Here is a 19,489-nt window from a genome sequence, read left to right on the forward strand (position 1 = left end):
ATCTTCATACAAGTAATTATATTGTAACTGGGAAATGAGTGCTAGCAGGGTTGAAGGTTTTGCTCAGTGCACAGTGTGTCACATGTATGCAAAATTGGTGCAACAGCTCCAAGATGGATACCGCTGTGACAGATGTGAGCAGGTTGCCCTTCTGGAAGCTTGTATTAGAGATCTGGAGGAGCAAGTTGCAACACTGGGTAGAAATGACAACCTTGAAAGGGGTCCTCTGCTCGCTGAGCAAGTGGTCAGTAAGGTTGATGTGGAGGGTGGAGGGGAAAGTCAGGATTATCAGATAGGGAGATGGGTTAATGCAGTTAGAGGGAGTGGAAGGGGCGTGAAGAAAGGGAAGGCCAGTCCTGTATTTGTGCATCAAAACAAATTTGCCAAGTTGGGTGATGATGTGGAGGTGGCAAACACAGAGGTGGCAGCCCTAGATGTTACTGCTACCCCTAACAGCCGGGAGAGCAACCCATCTAGTAGAGGTGGGGAGGGGAGTGCAGGTAGGCCTAGACAGTTGGTGGTAATAGGGGATTCTATAATCAGAAGGACTGATAGAATAATTTGTCGCCAGGATCGCTTCAACCGAATGGTTTGCTGTCTCCCTGGTGCCAGGGTTCGGCATGTGGTGGACCGGGTGGATAAATTACTGGGAGGGGCTGGGCATGACCCAGCTGTCTTGGTCCACGTTGGAACCAATGACAGTATACATGGAAGGTGGAGGCTCCTTAAGAATCAATTTAAAGAACTAGGCTGCAAGATGAAGGGAAGGACCTCCAAGGTGATATTCTCTGAAATATTGCCTGTGCCATGCGCAACACAGGAAAGGCAGGGGGAGATTAGAGAGCTGAATGCATGGCTAAAGACCTGGTGTAGGAAGGAGGGATTTGGGTTTCTAGAGCACTGGGCTGACTTTTCATTGGGGTGCAGCCTATATGCTAAAGACGGTTTGCACTTGAATGGAAGGGGGTCTGCTGTGCTGGGGGAGAGGTTTATGGGAATGCTGGAGGAGTATTTAAACTAGGATTGAGGGGGGAGGGTGAATTAGAATTACATCGAGCAGACAGGTCAGTTAGTGGTCAGACATTAATGGAGAGTGGAATGGGGATAGATGGGGGGAGGGTTATGGCAGGTGACAAGAAAGTTCCCATGTTGCAAACAGCCATTGGAAATAATAGTGCCATTTGTACTACTATAAATTATATGAAAAACACCAGAGAAAAATGTAACAATACATTTAAGTGTTTGTTCACCAATGCCAGAAGTCTGCCAAGCAAAACAGGTGAGCTGGAAGCTCTGATGCATGAGGAGAGCTATGATGTAATCGGTATTGCTGAAACTTGGCTTCAATCCTCACATGACTGGGCTATTAATATTCCTGGCTATGCTCTCTTTCGGAAAGACAGGGTAAAAAGGAAAGGTGGAGGGGTCTGTCTCTATGTGAGAAGTGACCTCAAAGCAAGCGTGAAAGAGAACCTGGTTGATGGAGCGTGTGATGAGGCTGAAGCATTATGGGTGGAACTGCATACAGATGTGCGTAGTTCAAAATTAATCATTGGAGTTTGTTATAAACCACCCAATGTTAATGAGGAGGTGGAGACTCAGCTCCTTGCACAGATGGAAAGGGCTGCAAGGTCTGGGACGGTGATTATAATGGGGGATTTTAACTACCCAGAAATTGACTGGATTAATGGCACTTCTGGGACAGTTAAAGGACAAAAATTTAAAAACCTATTGCAGGACAATTTTATGGTGCAGTTTATTGAGGCCCCAACTAGGAATGATGCCCTGTTGGACCTGATAATTTCAAACCATGCAGAGCTTATTACTAATGTTCAGATAAAGGAACACCTGGGTAGCAGTGATCATAACATGATTTCATTTAATGTTAACTATAAGCAAGAAATACATACAGGAAATATTAAAACACTAAATTTTAAGAGAGCAAATTTTCCAAGGATGAGGGCTGCTCTCCAGGACTTGGACTGGGAGGGACTATTGGCACATATGAACACAGAACAGAAATGGGAATTCTTCAAAAAGACTGTGTGGAACCTCACTGCAAAGTATGTTCCCATGGGCAATAAGTTTAAAAGGCTAAAAATAAAACCTATGTGGCTCACGGTCAAAGTTAAAAAAGCTATAAACAATAAGAAAGTAGCTTTTAAAAAATATAAAAATGAAGGAACACTAGTGTTGTTTAAATGTTACAAAGAATATAACAGGATATGCAAAAAGGAAATCAAGGATGCAAAAATTCAAAACGAACGACAGATTGCAAAAGATAGTAGGACAAACCCCAAAAAATTCTTTAAATATATTAATAGTAAAAAGGTGAAGTCTGAGCATGTAGGCCCCTTACAAAATAATCTAGAGTGGGTGACTGGGGACAAAGAGAAGGCAAATTTATTAAATGTTTTCTTCAGCTCTGTGTATACAATGGAGCATGGGGGAGCTCATGTCCAAAATGGGGGTGGGAGTGACACAGCCCCAAATCCACAATGGCTCAAAAGTGATATGGTCCAGAAATATTTAGACAGAATAAAGGTGGATAAAGCACCTGGACCTGATGGCATCCACCCACGGATCCTAGGTGAGTTGAGCTCTGTCATTTCAAAGCCACTGTATCTAATATTTAGGGACTCATTAAAGACAGGAATAGTACCACTGGATTGGCGCAGGGCCAATGTGGTGCCCATATTTAAAAAGGGAACAAAGTCTTTACCAAGTAACTATAGACCTGTTAGTTTAACTTCTATAGTTGGGAAGATACTGGAACGTTTAATAAAAGACCACATGGATGAGTTCTTGCTGGAAAAAAACTATTTAAGCAGCAGTCAACATGGATTCATGAAAGACAGAAGTTGTCAGACAAACCTGATTTCCTTTTATGAAGAGGTAAGTAAAACCCTGGACAGAGGCGTGGCTGTGGACGTGATATATTTGGATTTTGCAAAAGCGTTCGATACAGTTCCGCACACACAGCTCATGTGTAAGGTAAGGTCTACAGGATTGGATATATCAGTTTGTAAATGGATAGAAAACTGGCTGAAAGCCAGAATTCAGAGAGTCGTGGTTAATGATTCTTACTCTGAATGGTCCAATGTTATCAGTGGTGTACCCCAAGGTTCAGTGCTGGGACCCTTACTTTTCAATATATTTATAAATGATATTGGGTCTGAGATCAAAAGTAACATTTCTGTCTTTGCAGATGACACCAAGCTATGCAGTGGAATAACGTCCTTACAGGATGTCTCCAATTTACAAGCCGACCTCAATGCTCTGTCTGATTGGGCGACTAAGTGGCAGATGAGGTTTAATGTAGATAAATGTAAAGTTATGCACTTGGGGGCTAAGAATATGCATGCATCATACATACTAGGGGGAGTACAACTGGGGGGGTCTGTAGTGGAGAAAGATCTGGGGGTTTTAGTTGATCATAAGCTCAATAATGGCATGCAATGCCAAGCTGCGGTTTCCAAAGCGAGCAAAGTCCTTTCTTGTATTAAGAGAGGTATGGACTCCAGAGACAGAGATATAATTTTGCCCCTGTACAAATCATTAGTAAGACCTCATCTGGAATATGCAGTTCAGTTTTGGGCACCAGTTCTCAAAAAGGATATAGGAGAACTGGAGAAAGTGCAGAGAAGAGCAACCAAATTGATAAGAGGCATGGAGGAGCTCAGCTATGAGGAAAGATTAGAGGAACTAGATTTATTCACTCTTGAGAAGAGGAGAATAAGGGGGGATATGATCAACATGTACAAATATATAAGAGGTCCATACAGTGAACTTGGTGTTGAGTTATTCACTTTACGGTCATCACTGAGGACAAGGGGGCACTCTTTACGTCTAGAGGAAAAGAGATTTCACCTCCAAATACGGAAAGGTTTTTTCACAGTAAGAGCTGTGAAAATGTGGAACAGACTCCCTCCAGAGGTGGTTCTGGCCAGATCAGTAGATTGCTTTAAGAAAGGTCTGGATTCTTTCCTAAATGTACAGAATATAACTGAGTACTAAGATTTGTAGGTAAAGTTGATCCAGGGTAAATCCGATTGCCTCTCGGGGGATCAGGAAGGAATTTTTTCCCCTGCTGTAGCAAATTGGATCATGCTCCGCTGGGGTTTTTTGCCTTCCTCTGGATCAACTGTGGGTATGAAGTTGGGTGTATAGGATTTTACTGTGTTTTTTTATTTTGTTTTTTGTGGTTGAACTGGATGGACTTGTGTCTTTTTTCAACCTGACTAACTATGTAACTATGTAACTATGTAACTATATATGGAAAATCTCCCAAGGAGGATTCCCTCTACCTTCCTGTTCCAGTGTTAAATTTTTACATCAAATTTGGATTTATTTTTTAGTCAGTCTTAAAGCGGAGGTTCACCCGTATATATGACTTTTTCCCCCCTTAGATGAATGCTCGTTTTGTCTAGGGGAATTGGCTAGATGTTTTAAAATATGAGCCGTACTTACCGTTTACGAGATGCATCTTCTCCGTCGCTTCCGGGTATGGGCTGCGGGACTGGGTGTTCCCATGTTGATTGACAGTCTTCCGAGAGGCTTCCGACGGTCGCATCCATCGCGTCACGATTTTCCAAAAGAAGCCGAACGTCGGTGCGCAGGCACAGTATAGAGCCGCACCGACGTTCGGCTTCTTTCGGCTAATAGTGACGCGATGGATGCGACCGTCGGAAGCCTCTCGGAAGACTGTCAATCAAGAAGGAACGCCCGCTCCCGAAGACCCATACCCGGAAGCGACGGAGAAGATGCATCTCGAAAACGGGTAAGTACAGCTCATATTTTAAAACAACTAGCCGATTCCCCTAGACAAAACGAGCAGGAATCTAAGGGGAAAAGATCAAAAAATAAATAAATGGGTGAACTCCCGCTTTAACTAAAATGCCATTTTAGTTTTGGTTAAACTCATTAGATTTTAGTCAACTAAAATGTACTGGATATTTTAGTCGACTAAAACCGAATGAGTTTAAATTGTAATGCATTATTATAAGCATTTCTCTAAAATTTCCCAACTCATTATATACTCCTGGAGAAAAAAAAAGTTACATTATTTATGGTATTAGGGTTTGAACATGCATTACAGACGCCGATTTAGCCGCTGTGATATAACCAGTGGTCATTTTGACACTAAATTTCTATTTCATTTTATTACTTTTAGTCTTGGAGTAAAAAGTGATTTTTGGTTTAGTCGTGTTTTAGTTGACTAAAATAGTGTTAAATTAACTGTCTCTCTGATCAAACGCATGTTAAAAATCCCCATGAGGACCTAGGCAGTAACAAAAAACCTGATAGAAGTTCTATGTGGTTCGATCTGTTCTCCCCTACTTCACTACAGGACACAATAGTTAGGTGGGGGCTATTGGAAAGGAAACAATAAATAAAAATATAGAGGGCCAGGCATTCTACACATTCTTGAAACGTGTCTCGTGAATATTCTGCGGAGGCTGTACCTTTGAACAAAAGCGATGTGAGAACATGTCAAATCGCACCAGTGTGAACCAGGGCTAAGGTTCATATGTCTCACAATGTGCTACGCGCATTCTGACAAAACTTGAACACTTCAACAAAAGCAAACTGGTCAGATCTTCAGGTTTTATTAGCTGGGAAAAGGCAGCTGAGGTGGGAGGTTTGTTTCTGCTAAATATCATGCATAGGCAGTACACAGCTAGAAGATTAGACCATGTATGAATAAAATTTCATCTGTGTCGGCTTTGCTTGGGGATAAATTCCAATTTATAACAAAAAAAACACACACAGTTTATGGTATCTGTCAATAACGGCTTCCGAATCCTTCCACTGACAGCATCTTACAAGCAATGTGTGTGGCCTGACCCGCTCCGATCCACCAAAGTGTGACGGAGAAAAAACCTACTTTTCCATCCGTCTGGCGGATCGGATGAACAACGGACAGACGGTCCATGTTCATCCGATCCCCCCATAGGGGAGAGCGGAGAAAAGACAGGGCGGTCCCTGCACAGTGTGCGGGGACCGCCCTGTCATCCGCCGGCTCAGCGGGGATCAACGGAGCGATCCCCGCTGAGCAAGCGGAGGTTCACGGGGCGGATCATTACTGATCCGCCCCATGTGAAAGAGGCCTTAGTCAAGGGTGGAGGACGGTCCAGCTATAGCCATGGCTCAGCTAGCCTAACAATCAGCAATCTACACCTGCCCTAACAATTTGGTCTAGGCTAGAAATAGCCACCAGTACAGGATCGAGACCACCCTGAAGAGGAGGCCTGACGAATGTTTAATAACCACAACTCCTGCAATGACTTGGTTACTGGGTTTAAGGACATGGCGGAAATCTTCCACAGTAACTGCGGATCAGCAAGCAATTTAGAGGCCAAGTCCCACTTTGCAAAAAAATAAGTGCACGTGTTTACACGCAGGGAAAAAAAAAAAGTGAATTTATTAGTTTACAGCAAAACATTGCACCTGTGATCAGGGGATTGCGGGTGTAATGTCAGGCTCCTGCAGACACTCCCTCTTGCTCTCTGCCTATACCTCTATACAGGTTTTTAGTTAGAAAGCAGGAGAAAGTGTCAATGGACTACGAGCACGCTGCCTACTTGTATGCCTTTTTGCTCCTTCATTTGTAATCAGAATATTTTGCACTATTTCGTGGTGTGGAAAATTACTGAAAAACCTCAATAAAAATCTTTGTAAAAAGAACAGAGTGCGCTTATTAACGCACTTAGTCTATTGAGAGCTGAAAGTCTGTCTAAATGGCAGGGAATGGGCCTTGTAGTTTATCCAAAGATCACTATAAAAAAAAAAAATGCTGTGGTGGGAGTGGAACTCCACACAACCATGCCGATTTTAAATGCAATGGCGGCTGTGCAGAGAGGGGAAGTCTGGGGGTGGGAAGAAGATTAGAAACATGTTACACCCTAAATACTGGTTTAATGTAATCCATTTCTAAAAGTGAACCTAGACTTTAAAACAGGGTTATGCAATTAGCGGACCTCCAGCTGTTGCAAAACTACAAGTCCCATCATGCCTCTGCCTCTGGTTGTAATGCTTTTGGCTGTCAGAATTTTGCTATGCCTCATGGGACTTGTAGTTCTGCAACAGCTGGAGGTCCGCTAATTGCATATCCCTGCTTTAAAACATGAGCTGGAAAAACGTATCTTTTATCAGAGAAATTATCCTATTAAAAATGAGACTTGTGTCCCAAGCACAGCATTAAGAGCCTTTTCACACTGCCAGCACCCGAAAAACGCTGGTAAAGCGCCGATATAACTAGCAGCGTTTTTCAGGCAGGGCCTGCTAGTGGCCGAATAAAGGGTTAAAAGTGCCCACAAAGCTCTGCTGCCAAGGCGATTTGCAGGCGCTTCCCACTGATTTCAATAGGAAGGGGTGCTTTAGGAGCGGTGTATTTAGCGTAATAGCGCCTGCAAACCGACCCAGTGAAAGGGGTCTTAACCAATAAAGGTTACCACTTAAAAGTGAATTTTAATTTAATTTTTTAAGAATAAACAAACCTTTACAAACAGGTTATACTTGCCTGCACAGAGCCCCCCCCCCCATCCTCTTTTTCTGGGGTGCCCCTTGCAGAAAAGGAGGGTTCCTCCTCTTCATTGAGTGCCCCCACGGAGGGCTGCATTCCATTGGGACACTCGTGCAGGCACTCTTCCGAGTGCTGCGTCCATCGACACAGACAGCAGGACTCAGCCCCACATGGCAAAGAACTCAGAGGATCTGAAAAAAAGAATTGTTGCTCTACATAAAGATGTCCTAGGCTATAAGAAGATTGCCAAGACCCTGAAACTGAGCTGCAACTCTGTGGCCAAGACCATACAGCGGTTTAACAGGACAGGTTCCACTCAGAACAGGCCTTGCCATGGTCGACCAAAGAAGTGGAGTGCACGTGCTCAGCGTCATATGCAGAGGTTGTCTTTGGGAAATGGACATACGAGTGCTGCCAGCATTGCTGCAGATGAAGGGGTTGGGGGTCAGTCTGTCGGTGCTCAGACTATACGCTGCGCACTGCATCAAATTGGTCTGCAATGCTGTTGTCCCAGAAGGAAGCCTCATCTAAAGAGACAGCGTAGGATAAATAGGGTATCCTAGAAAGCAAAGGCACAGTGGGAACAGGACGTGGGACACATTGTGGAAACGGACTGGGGTGAAATACTGGAAGGTGTTAAGACTGCATCCCCTAAATTATCAGACAGACTGACGCAACTATATATACTTCACCAGGCGTACCTTACGCCACTAAGACTAGCGAAGTTTCAACCTACAAAGAGCCCCTTGTGCCCCATGTGCTCCCGGATGGAGGGCAGTTTCTATCACCTACTGTGGCAATGTACTGATATGCAGGCCTACTGGCTGCAAGTGACACGATTCCTACACGATAACATGGGGTCGCCTGTGGGGATGGACCCAAAAATGTGTATACTGGGGCTACTGCCGGATGTGGAGGTAGACAAGTAACAGGCCATATTTATCTACGAGACATTGTTTCTAGCAAGAAAGGTGGTGGCCAAGGCTTGGTCTCGGGAGACAGCCCCAACACTGAGAGACTGGAAAAGGGAAATAAATGCAGTCCTTCCATATAGGAAAATGATCTATAAACATAGGAGGTACCCTCCGAAGTTTGCCAGTGTGTGGGATAGGTGGCTGGAGGATGGGGAGACTTGCACTGGGTGATGTGAGGGGATGTTATTTGACATGGGCCAAGGGGACTAAAAGATTCAACCACAAAGAAATGATGGCATGTGTGTGTGGCTTGCTGTTTGTACCTGCCACCGCTGTGCATAATAGGCACGGAGGTATACCTGAGTTACTATGCTGGTTCAAGACAATGTTACTGTTAATAGTTCATGTGTACCGGATCTTGATGGAATTTCTGTGATGTCATAACTGTATGCCTTGACTACATCTCAATAAACTTGTTTTTCTGGTTAAAAAAATCAAAAGATTCCGCACAAAAAAAGCATGCAGTTTGCTAAAGAAAAGCCAACAAAGGACATGGATTACTGGAACATTGTCCTGTGGTCTGATGAGAATTGAAACTTAACTTCAAAATTAACACTGGTCTGTAGTGCATGTTCATACCTCAATACCATAAACAACAACATATTAGATTATTCACTCCAGCAGTATAATGAGTTTGGAAATTGTAGAGAAATGTTAAGTAATGCATTACAATTGAACACCCATTCGATTTAAATGACTAAAATTAGTTTTAGTTAGGGGTGCAACGGATCGTCACCGATCCGTGATCCGAACGGGCCACCCCGTTCGGATCGGCACACCCCGCGATCCGCGGAGCGCTCCGGAGCCTAGGCCTAGGAAAGTTCCCGGCTTCGGCCTAGCTCCGGAGCGGCGGCCAGTCTGCTTGCCAGAGCCCAGCGTGACACGCCTCCCCGGGGAGGCGTGTCACGCTGTGCACTGGGCTCTAGCAAGCTGAATGGGAATGTTAGCAGTGAAGCACTGGTGTGAGAGGAGGGGGGGGGAAAGGGGAAAAAAGAGCACAATAGCAATTCACAGGGGTGGATTAAAGAGGAAGCAGGTGAGGCTGTTTGGGACTTAAAGTACAATCTTGATGTTTTTACAGCAAAAAAAAAAAAAATATAAATATATAAATATATATAAATATATATATATTTATATTTTTTTTTTTTTGCTGTAAAAACATCAAGATTGTACTTTAAGTCCCAAACAGCCTCACCTGCTTCCTCTTTAATCCACCCCTGTGAATTGCTATTGTGCTCTTTTTTCGGATCAGCAAAAAAAAAAGGTTCCTTTTTTTTTCATTGGTCCAAAATATATATATATATATATATATATATATATATATATATATATATATATATATATATATATATATATATATATATATATATATATATATATATATATATATATATATATATATATATATATATATATATATATATATATATATATATATATACACATATACATACACATATACATACATACATACATACATTTTTTTTTTGCTGATGCGAAAATGATCCGATCCGTGACTCCTGATCCGAGGATCGATCCGATCCGTTGCACCCCTAGTTTTAGTTGATTAAAACGTACTGAAGATTTAGTCCACTAAATACGACTAAAGCTAAAAAAAACAATTGCAGAAGACTAAAATGTGACTAAAACTAAAATGCCATTTTAGTCCCAAGACCAAGATTAAAAACTAAATCGAAATTTGCTGCCAAAATTAACACTGCGCAAGATGTATTGCCTTTGGACTAAACCCAGTACAATATTACCTCTGGACTGATTCTTTGGTGCTTATGAAATAATTTAAAGGATATCACTGGTCACAAAAATAGAATACTTTTCTCAAAATTTTAGAATACATCTTCAATATTATTTGCTACTCCAGAACAATTATCTAAGACAGTTTTAATTTGGTAATTAAATAAAAGCAGCAGCAGCACATTAAACCAGCTCTAAGTAGGATGTTCAAAATTACACACAAACTTAAAGGGGTGGTTCCCCTAAAAATAAACTTTTGACATTGCATTTGCTACATTAATTACAATTAGAATCGGCTGGTTTTATTGAAAAAATACCTCCGTACGTAGCGTTTGCTATATTCGTTCCCACCGCCACTTCCGGGTACGATGCTGGCGGTGGGCGTTCCTAATTGATGGACAGGCATCCGACCGACGCATCCATCGCGTCACGAGATGCCAAAAGAAGCCGAACGTCGGTGCGCATGCGCCGTATAGAGCTGCACCGATGTTAGGCTTCTTTCGGCATCTCGTGACGCGATGGATGCGTCGGTCAGATGCCTGTCCATCAATTAGGAACGCCCACCGCCAGCATCGTACCCGGAAGTGGCGGTGGGAACGAATATAGTAAACGCTACGTACGGAGGTATTTTTTCAATAAAACCAGCCGATTCTAATTGTAATTAATGTAGCAAATGCAATGTCAAAAGTTTATTTTTAGGGGAACCACCGCTTTAATCTAGTGTTTTGACAATAAAGAAACTGACCTGGTTTCTGAGTGGTTGAGTTTGTGATGGCCGCTCCCGGTGGACATGACTGTCTCTGGTTATCGCAGAAGTTCCAGAATCAACGTGGACGGATCCCACAGGGGTAGGCTGAAAAAAAAAAACGGCTTTTACTGTGATTACATGAAGTAGTCTTTGTGGGCAGACATTTACAAAGACAAAAGAAGCTAATCAGCAAAAACTACAGTTAGATTACATACATGTTAAAGTACATCAGGAACTAAATGCTAGGACTAAGGATTTACAGCCAGGAAGCTGCCATCATAGCCAATTTTGATTGGCATTTTCCATGTAATCAGTTATGACACAAGCCATTTGATAGCTCGAAAGCTCAGTTGAGAGAAAAGGCAAAATGTCAGAGTTATTCATAACATTCCTTGAATGTAACGGTTTTGGAAAACAAAGGGGAGGTGCAGTATCCCCCCCCAGCGCAACAAAAAAATGAAAGGGGTTGTAAAGGGAAAAAAAAATTCCCCTAAATAGCTTACTTTACCTAAGAGTGCAGTCCTTCACTTACCTCATCCTTCGATTTTGCTTTTAAATGTCCTCATTTCTTCTGAGAAATCCTCACTTCCTGTTCTTCTGTCTAACTACACACCGTGATGCGAGGCTTTCTCCCTGGTGTGGAGAAAGCCTCTTGAGGGGGGGGAGGGGGTGAGCAGGAGTGTCAGGACGCCCACTAACACACAGCTCCTTTCTCTATCTGCAAAGTAGAGAGTGTCCTGACTTGCCTGCTTGCCCCCTCCCCCCTCAAGAGGCTTTTTCCACACCAGGGAGAAAGCCTTGCATTACGGTGTGTAGTTACAGACAGAACAGGAAGTGAGGATTTCGCAGAAGAAATAAGGACATTTAAAAGCAAAATCTAAGGATGAGGCAAGTGAAGGAGGACTGCACCAAGCCATTTAGGGGGAAAAAAATAAATCCTTTACAACCCCTTTAAGTTAGCAGCTACAAAATACTGTAGCTGCTGACTTTTAAACATAAGAACACTTACCTGTCCAGGGATCCTGCAATGCCAGCATCCCAGACAATTTTACTATCGGTGCTGCAACCGCCATTCATGGTAAGGGAAACCGGCAGTGAAGCCTTTTGTCTTTACAGCCGGTTCCCTACTGCGCATGTGCAAAGTGCACTGGGATTTCCAACTGACAAGGCGGCGGAGGAGGGCGGGGGCCACACTTCCTGCCGTGAGGTCTCCTGGATGTGGGAAGAGGTTTAACCACTTCAATACAGGGCACTTCATTGCCATTTGTAAGGAAAGTAAAATGTTTGACATTTTAAAATTACAAAAGATAGCATTTAACGGCAACTGTAATTTGACCACAGCTGGTTCTATAAAACTAGGAAATAATCCTTCAGTCCTTAAAATGAAAAAACTACTCACAATTGGCCTGCCAACCCAATCATATACATAGTCAAACGTGTATCCTTTTCGTTCAAAGAGTTCAGAGAACAGCGTTCTGAGATAGTCATAGTCCGGCTTCTCAAAGAAATCCAAACGCCTTACATATCTCAGGTAAGTTGCCATTTCTTCTGGAAAAAAACAAATGCAAAATGAAAGATGTTTCAATACAGTTTCTATATCAAATACAATAGGTATCGCACTCAGCAATATATGATAAATAGGATATTCTTGAAAAAATGGTCACATACTCATGTTATTCAACTACAATCTTCTACAGATCAACAAATGAATACGTAATTGAAGGGGCTGCCCAATTGGAACCAAAATTAAAGTGGTTGAATTAGGCAGCCACGTCTAAAGACTAGTAAATGCTGTTTCTTTCGTTCAACTCAGCTCAAACGCAAATCTACCCAGCTGAGCTCTTCAGTGTGCCGTGTTGTGGTTTCCCCCCCCCCCCCCATTCAGCCTGAATGAAAAAAACAAACAAAAAAAAAGACACACACACACACACTGAAGAGCTCGGCAGGGTAGATTTGATTTAAAATCAAGTCCATTTAAATCAATTTAGATCAACTCAATTTAAATCATAATTTTTAAAGAGAAACTTTCATCTCGGTCCTGCAGTGGCTCCTCCTCTGACCTGCTGTTGACTCACCGACAGTCCCATTAACTATAATGGGATAGCTGGTGATGTGGCAGTGGCACAAGGTGAGGGACGTGGCGGAAGCAGGTGAGTGGACGCCCGCCAACCGATGCCGCCATGATGGATCTGAAATTACAGGTGCTCTTTCAATATAAAAAGGGGCGAGAGTTAGGGACTTTGAATGAAGTGTGTACCAAACAGGTGATGCAGTGAACATAAACATAGTACAAAAAAGGGCAATCTTTATTAAATTATCCATAGACAATGAGTTCAATGTTTAAACATGATAAAACAATTAATCAAATCAGTAATCACAGCAATATTACAATAGACAACGAATACAAATAACCAACATATAAATACATAACTAGAAGGATTGCAGCCCAATATGCTCTACACGTTTCGTGAGACATCACTTCTTCAGAAGCAATCCAAATATAAAGGTGGCTTCTATGTCAAACATGGCACCAACAGCACAGCAAGAGCTCTCCAATGGGTGCCCACCATGGGGAAAGAGGGGAACATACCACAACGATAGGTTGCAAAGTGGAGATCACAGGGAAGACGGAGGTGTCCATATGAGAATCACTAGTGGCTTAACAGATCATCCAGAAGAATTCTTGTTTATGCTGTTAAGTGCTTAGCCAGAAAAAAATAAAGTTGGTCCAATAATGAAAGTGACCAGTGGTCCTTTGAAAATCACCTAACCGGCAAAAGCCTGATCAGATTTTGGCGGTCAGGTGATGACGCACTCCCTCCTAAGTGCGGCACGTGACACTGGGGGCCATTTTCCATGCACGCCTGATAGGGTTTACATCTACCCCCCTTGCAGAAGACTACTGGTCAGTTTCATTATTGGACCAACTTAATGATATTTTTCTGGCCCCGCACTTATGTTGGTTTTGATTTTCATTCATTGCTGTCTATTGTAATATTGCTGTGATTACCGATTCAAGGAATTGTTTTAACATGTTTCAACATTGACCCAATCGTTGATGGAAAATTTAAGATTGTCCTTTATGTACTCTTACCTTTGCATACGCATTGATTTATGTTCACTACATCAGCTGTTGGGTACACGCCTCATTCAAAGACCCGCTCCCCTTTATACAATTGAACAGGGATGGAGACACATGTCTATGTGGGCCTCATCTAAAGTCCCAAACTTTTTCTTATGCTTTTTAAATGCAAGGACTTATTCTTGCTGCCAATTAGAATCTTTAAGATTTTTAATCAAAATTAAAAGGTTTCCTATTAAGAATAATAAGCAGTCAGGTTGGTAAAACGGCGATAAAAACGGCGATAGCAGAACTGATTCAATCATACAGTTTGAAGTGCAAATAGATTTGCAAAACAAAGATAAAAGGGATATTCCTGAACCGTTTAATCACAGGGTTACAGCGAAATTGTGTGAATGCATCAATGCAGTGCATGTTCTCAGCTTGGATTCATTAAAAAAAGTTCACCAAAAATGTAAATATTGCAGAATATACAGCCTTATGCTACATAACCAAGCTCCATTTTATGCCGAATAAACCAAATTATTAATGCAGCTTAAGATTTTTACACCAAAAGCATTTTTATAAAAAAAAAAAAATGTAAACATTGATTTTTACCCACCCTAGAGCTCAGGAAGAGCCGCTGTATTAACAAAGTAAGGTTTGTACAGCGATCTCCCTGCTTAGCTATTGCGTTCTGGAGAGGGGGACGGTCCCCCACTAGAAATCATCGGACAGCACTTTCAGCTATCGGTCGAGAGCACTGATCGGATGCTGATCGCCAGACCTTTTTCAGTAATGCCCCTTTGACAGAAGTCGGACGTTTGGTTCATTTCTGTCAGACCGGCTGCCACACACACAGGCCGAACGGCAGCCGGTTGCTATTGAACCTCACGACAGGAGTATGACACTTTAGTGTCTTATATTCCACCCTACATCAGATCGTCTGGTAAGATACTGCATTATAAATGCTGTATAGTTTTATTCCTAGCTGGAAAGATCTGAATCTTAAAAAAAAAATATCTAAAGCTCAGTTTCTCTGAACCAAACCCTTCTCCTCCTGCCCATTCAGTCATTCCAAATGATGTAATACTGGAGGAAGCCACAGACACAGCAAGGACTTCTGTTGATGTGAAATAGTATAGCTTATAGGGGCAACTAATTTATACTTGGAGCCCTCCCAGGGACCTGTTAATGCTGTCTGGCAGGGGGTGTGACTTGCAAAAGACAGACTTCAGCCAAACCTTGTGTTATGTCAAAGCTTAAAGTGCGATGACACTTGATAAGGGGATAAAAAATGCTTTTGAATACCCGTGCCCTCAGAATAGGGAGGGTTTGTTTTAATTCTCACCTCATTTCTAATGAAGTTGCAGGGTCGGCATTCCTTTAGCAGGCAAGCGTTTAGGGAGTATATCCCCGAAAATGTAACTCCTACTACAGAGGATGCCTAAAATTTCTATGACTACACTACTAGAACTTTGTTCAAAAACATTTGTTCCAAGAGAATTTGTTAGATTTTCTAATCGTTAATGGGGTCAAACTGACATTCATTTTAAACTGCAGTAACAAGAAAAGTCGAGGAGCAAAATGGGAAATTTTTTTCTTAAACAAAACTTCTAACCATAAATTTGCTTTTAACATTCAATTTTGAACTACTTTCAATTCTGGTCAACCAAATGTACCAAGAATTATCAATCAGCCAGCTAATCACAAAACACACAGTTGTGCTCATAGTTTACATACCCTGGCAGAATTTTGTATTTCTTGGCCATTTTTCAGAGAATATGAATGAGAACACACTTTTCGTTCACTCATGGTTAGTGTTTGACTGAAGCCATTTATTATCCATCAACTGGGTTTACTCTTTTTAAATTATAACAATAGAAACTACTCAAATGACCCTGATCAAAAGTTAACATACCCGGGTGATTTTGGCCTGATAACATGCACACAAGGGGTTTGAATGGCTATTAAAAAAGGTAACCATCCTCACCTGTGATCGGTATGCTTGTTATTAGTGTGCGTGTATAAATAGGTCAATGAGTTTCTGGACTCCTGACAGACCCGTACATCTTTCATCCAGTGCTGCACTGATATTTTTGGATTTTGAATCATGGGGTAAGCAAAACAATTGTCAAAGGATCTGGGGGAAAAGGTAGTTGAACTGTATAAAACTGGAAAAGGATATAAAAAAAGATATCCAAGGATTTAAGAATGACAACCAGCAGTGTTTAAACTTCAATCCAAAAGTGGAATATGAGGGGTTCTGTTGAAGCCAAACCACGGTCCGGTAGACCAACAAAAATTTCAGCTACAACTGCCAGGAATATTGTTCGGGATGCAAGAAAAACCAACAAATAACTTCATATGAAATACAGGACTCTGAAAACATGTGGTGGGGCTGTTTTACGATGCATAATGAGGAGGCACTTGAGGAAAGATGGGCTGCATGGTCAAGTCGCCAGAAGAAAGACATTACTTTGCGAATGCCAAAGCATCCTGCTTACAATACACCAAACAGCACAGAGACAAGCCTCAAACCTTCTGGCACAAAGTTATTTTGAGTGACGAGACCAAATTTGAGCTTTTAGGCCACAACCATAAACGCTAAATTTGGAGAGGAGTCAACAAGGCCTATGATAAAAAGGTACGCCATTCCTATTGTGAAATAGGGAGGTGGATCGCTGATGTTTTGGGAATGTGTGCTCTACAAAGGCACAGGAAATTTGGTTGAAAATGATGACAAGATGAATGCAGTAAGTTATCATAAAAATACTGGTGGAACATTTGCATTTATCAGCCAGGAAGCTGTGCATGGGACGTACTTTGACATTCCAACATGACAATGATCCAAAACACAAGGCCAAGTCGACCTGTCATTGGCTACAGCAGAATAAAGTGCATAAAGTACAGTTCATGCAAGACAGCCCGAGAATTTACAGGAACTGGAGGCTTTTTTCTAAGAGGAATGGCAGCTTTACCATCTGAGAAGATAAAGAGTCTCATCCACAAATACCACAAAAGACTTCAAGCTGTCATTGAAGTTAAAGGGAGCAATACACGGTATTAAGAACTGGGGTATGTAAACTTTTGACCAGGGTCATTTGGGTAGTTTCTGTGGTCATTTAAAAATAGTAAACACAATTGATTGATAATAAATGGCTTCAGCCAAACACCAACCATGAGTGAAAGAAAAGTTTGCGTTATCCATATTCTAGGAAAAATGGCCAAGAAATCAAATTCTGTCAGGGTATGTACTTATGGAGCACAGCTGTATCTGAGGCCACTGTAGATTGGAACAGCAAAGTAATTTTTAAAATAACTCTAAACTACAAAATGGCTTCTGCATCAATTTTACAAACTACATTTATTTCAATGGAATTTTCTGCTATGCGGTGTCAGTTCAGTGCAGCAGTTTTGGGCCCAATTTTCCTTGGGAACTAGTTTCATCCCAGTAAAAGGCTTTGTGATAGGGGGGGGTGCACATGGTACAAATCAGCCACTAGGTAGAGGGGTAAAAATGAATTGCTACTGATTCACCCCCAAATAACCCAAAGCTTCCTTGGAGGATTAAAGCCCAGTGGCATCCAAATTTCTAGTATTACACTTTGGACAAAATGAAGAAGCTTTAAAGTTTGTCTCAATTTCATCGGGGCCAAATCACACTTATCAATTTTTGCCAGATGCATTTTATGTTGCAATAACCGGAAACAGCAAAACGCATGTCAACACATGTGAATGTGTATTAATACTGGCAATCACATGCAGTGGAATTCCACCCAAAAATGCAACTTATGCTTTTCAGGAATCTTCCGGGCATAGACCCCCCCCCACTGCTGTCTCCTGGGAAACACACTGGTCCCAGGAGAGAGCGGGGACCAGTGAGGGCGCTCTGCGCTACTCACGATTGCTCTGTCTCGGCTGAGCAATCGTGGATGAATTACATGACATATTCCATAGCCAACAGACCTGGAATTCTGCTAGAACTGGGCTAATATAACAACTCAAGATGAAGGGTGTGAAGCCAAGCTCTTTACATTATAAAAACCTAGAGACAACATTGGTAATCCACGTAGGTTGCCCTACTAAATAGTTTTACAAGGAAGAATAGTCCTTACCTGGGAAATTCTCACAAAGAACTTCTACAGGAGTGTTGCGCTTTGTATCTCCAATCTTCTGATAGCGTTCCTTAAGGGTATCCGCCTGTATAGTTGACAATACATGGGATAACATGACAGAATTCCATTTATAAAAAGGAGCTAAAAAGCAACATGAAAGCCACAAGGGCAAGCACAAGGCTTACAAGACTAGCTATCTTTAAGCCTAATAAACACAGTATTGCACAATTACTTTACCCGTTTACCACTATCTTTTTCAAACTACAATATTACGGGGTGGTGGTGTAGTTAGCACTTTCGCCTAGCAGCAAAAGGGTCACTGGTTCAAATCCCAACCATGACACTACCTGCCTGGAGTTTGCATTTTCTCCCTGTGCCTGCATGGGTTTTCTCTGGTTTTCTCCCACACGCCAAAGACATGCTGACAGGTGAATTGGCTCCTGTCTAAAATTGGCCCTAGTAGGTGTATGTATGAATGCGAGTTAGGAACCTTAGATTGCAAGTTACTTGAAGGTAGGGACTGATGTTAATGTATATGAAAAAAAGTGCTGCATAAATTGATGGCGCTATACAAGTACCAGAAATAAATCAATCTAAGCAATACCTTTCTACAGTCTGCTCCCTAGCCCTGCTTACTAGCATAAGGTTATAGAAACATAATTTAACAAGATATCAATTATGAATGGACGAATAACTAAACTAAAGCATAGACGAATAAATGCAAGTTATGCAACAGATTTTAGCTCTGTGGTGACAAAGTCCTGCGGTCAGAAAAGCAACAAGGGACAATATTTAGAAAAATTGCAATGGATGGTGGCGCAGGTTATAGCATGTAAAAATGTAAGGCAAGTCCAACAGGAAGTCCTTTGAGCTTAGTTAGCTCTAGTGTGAGATGAACAGTCTAATATGACAGGGCAGCCTTGCAAAGGGAGCTGAAGCCACTCGAAACATGTAAAGAGAAAAGCAAGAACTGGCGCCTCTTAAAAGGGGTTGTAAAGGTAAAAAAAAAAAAAAAAAATCCCTAAATAGCTTCCTTTACCTTAGTGCAGTCCTCCTTCACTTGCCTCATCCTTAAATTTTGCTCCGATGTCCTTTCTTCTGAGAAATCCTTACTACTTGTTCTAACTACACACCGTAATGCGAGGCTTTGGCCCTGGTGTGGAAAAAGCCGGGGGAGAGGGCAAGCTGGAGTGTCAGGACACCCACTAACACACAGCTCCTTTCTCCATCTGCAAAGCAGAGTGTGTCCTGACACTCATGCTCGCCCCCTCAGTAGGGTTTCTCCACACCAGGGAGAAAGCCTTGCATTAC

At 42.0% G+C, this 19,489-nt stretch overlaps 1 protein-coding gene across 10 annotated transcripts in view; it reads right to left on the reverse strand.

Moving 5' to 3' along the window:
* Nucleotides 1-19,489, reverse strand: part of CSNK1G1 (casein kinase 1 gamma 1) — a 135,365-nt gene that overhangs the window by 32,842 nt on the left and 83,034 nt on the right. For 6 of the 10 annotated variants that reach the window (XM_040342927.1, XM_040342932.1, XM_040342928.1 and 3 more), the window contains exons 8-10: nucleotides 18,179-18,263; nucleotides 12,399-12,547; nucleotides 10,997-11,104 (exon numbers count right to left, since the gene is read on the reverse strand). In XM_040342927.1, the coding sequence (XP_040198861.1) occupies nucleotides 10,997-11,104; nucleotides 12,399-12,547; nucleotides 18,179-18,263 (342 nt within the window). The remainder of the gene's footprint in view (nucleotides 1-10,996; nucleotides 11,105-12,398; nucleotides 12,548-18,178; nucleotides 18,264-19,489) is intronic. The other 4 variants (XM_040342926.1, XM_040342931.1, XM_040342929.1 and 1 more) reach the window with 1 other exon arrangement.

This window comes from Rana temporaria, chromosome 3 (genome assembly GCF_905171775.1).
Source record: "Rana temporaria chromosome 3, aRanTem1.1, whole genome shotgun sequence".
Taxonomy (NCBI): Eukaryota; Metazoa; Chordata; class Amphibia; order Anura; family Ranidae; genus Rana; species Rana temporaria.